A 2,439-nucleotide genomic window follows, 5' to 3' on the forward strand; every position below is an offset into this window, starting at 1 on the left:
CCGTCGCTAACATGGTTAGCGACGGATTAGCGACGGATTAGCGACGGAAGGTGGTCGTCGCTAATCTACTGCTTTGTTGTAGTGACATCCGATCCGAAACATCCCTAATTGGGGGTTCTATTGTAAAAAAAATAGATCAGATTTAGGTTGGAGAACATATCCAATCTGATCCATTTGTCTGACAAGCTAATAGCTATTGGGTTTACTTGGATGGATCTGATAAGGTCCAGATCATGATATACCCAAATATGAATATGCATATTGAGCAGCATGCCCGAATCCAAGTTTGGATGCGAAGCAGATCTGATGTAAGAGTTAATCCAGATCCGTAGTATTGAATCTGGTTGGGGTACTTGAAACTGTACCCGCTTATTAAATGCAAATCAGAACTATAACTGAAGTTAAATCCGCTGTTTAAAAATCAAAGTGTAGTATCTGGATCGTTTGCACTGCAGAGAGAGAGAGAGAGAGAGAGAGAGAGAGAGAGAGAGAGAGAGAGAGAGACCTGTTGGGTGATCCCTTCCCTGCTTTCTTGCACTTCCTTCTTTCATTTTCTTGGCATTTCAGGATTTCACGTAAGCCATGGAACATACAACAGTGAGGGCAGTGTGGGGTAATAACATCCACCAAGAGATGGAGTTCATCCATGACCACATAGTGGACAAGTATCGTTACGTGACCGTGCATCCCATCCTCACCGGACTCCCGCAACCGAACAACCGCTCCGCCCATTCCACCCCGAACACCATCTATTCCCGCATCGCCGACAACCTCAACTCCGGCCGACTCCGCCTCTTCCAGCTCGGCCTCACCTTCTCCGACGAGCGCGGCAACCTCCCCTCCCACCCCCACACCGGCGAGAAATTCATTTGGGAGCTAAACGTCATGCTTGCCAACTCCCCATCCGATATCAACGCCGGCTTGAGGCGGTATCTGACACAGCACGGCGTCAACGTCGACTTCAACATGCAGAACGGAATCCACCCGGACACCCTCTGCTCCGAGATCTGGTGCTCGGGCACGATCTGGAAGGACGGCATCAAGTGGGTGGGCTTCCAGGCACCCTTCGTATTGGGCTCGATGCTGAAGGTCCTCCAGGAGCGCGTGTCGGATACGCGGCAGGGGTTCCTGGAGAGGGTGAGGTTATACTTCCCAAACTTCTACGACGTGAGGCATCTGATGGTCTCCTGCGGCCTCTCGGGGACTCTCGGTGAGGTCGCCGGGTTGCTCCGGTTGCGAGCGGAGGAGATGGTCGATTTCAACCTGGGTGGGCGAGGCAGCCTTATCACTTTGCAGGCGTTCTTGGCGTTGAAGCGCCAATACTTTCCCAACGGCATTCCGCAGAATCATGCCAGTGTGTTCGAGATCGGTGGACTCTGAACGAGAGAGAGAGAGAGAGAGAGAGAGAGAGAGAGAGAGAGAGAGAGAGAGAGAGAGAGAGAGAGTTCTTGAAAGTTTCAGTTTCTTGCTGGTGTTGGTAGTGCAAAATTAGTGCTGTCGATCGATGCTGAGAGTTCCATTCGTGTCTTTTTATTTTTCTTGGTCATTGTGTTTTGTTCTTCTCCGTCAAGCTTCGTCATGGCGACCCTCAGATCACTGCCATCGATGCATTCGTTTCGTTTCTTCTTTTTTTTTCTTGGTGGTTGTGTTTTCATCTTCTTGATTGTGTTTTCATGTTCTTTCTTCTTGCAGAATGGAAATTCGTCATGTTACTTGTTCTTTGGATTTGAACCTTTTTCACGCCTACATTGATTACTAGTCACCCATCGAAGGATTGGACGCAATTCTGTTGAACTCTTCTTTCCTTCTTCTTCGTCAAATATGATTCTCTCTCTTTCACGCCTACCTTTCTTGGGCGTATGAGACACGAGCTGACACGATGACACGGTCACGATGCTAACAAGCATTGTTTTGGCGTTCTTTTTTAAATGATATTATAACACTTTTTCATTTTTACATTAAAAATGCATGTGTTATCATTGAAATACCAAGAAATAATTTTTTATTGATTAAAAAGTTGAAAATTTTCCGTGTCCTCGTGTCCTATTTTCTGAAAATTTTTGGAGCTTGCGAGTCGAACTCAAGTCATGTGCCCTAGTCTCCACGAATCTTCAGGACATAGCTTGCGTCGTTTTGAATTTTAGATTTTTCACATTTTAACACGTTCTTTTGGCAGGAGCAGTTACATATGACGGTATATTCTACGTCACCACCGCGCATCGCACTTGATGGAATGTTCGTGGGCCCCACTCTCACATATCTCAAGGTTCCCAAGTGAGATGTGCGGTGTGCTTTCAATGATAACACACGGAATTTGTTATATATCGTATGACCGTAAGAGGGGAGAGTGTTTTGCCACATGGAGTACGAATTGCAGTCTGCATTGGCGAACAATAGCTCGTGCTGTGGCAGATCAGGACATAGTGAAGTTCCTGTTCA

General features: G+C 46.9%; 1 protein-coding gene across 1 annotated transcript; it reads left to right on the plus strand.

Moving 5' to 3' along the window:
- Positions 1-582: 582 nt before the first annotated feature.
- LOC149844692 (putative CCR4-associated factor 1 homolog 6) lies at positions 583-1,380 on the plus strand. Its single transcript, XM_089985927.1, has one exon. The coding sequence runs from the start codon at positions 583-585 to the stop codon at positions 1,378-1,380; it is 798 nt and encodes a 265-aa protein (XP_089842053.1).
- Positions 1,381-2,439: the final 1,059 nt, after the last annotated feature.

Source organism: Nuphar pumila, chromosome 2 (assembly GCF_984573655.1).
Source record: "Nuphar pumila chromosome 2, dmNupPumi1.hap1.1, whole genome shotgun sequence".
Classification (NCBI taxonomy): domain Eukaryota; kingdom Viridiplantae; phylum Streptophyta; class Magnoliopsida; order Nymphaeales; family Nymphaeaceae; genus Nuphar; species Nuphar pumila.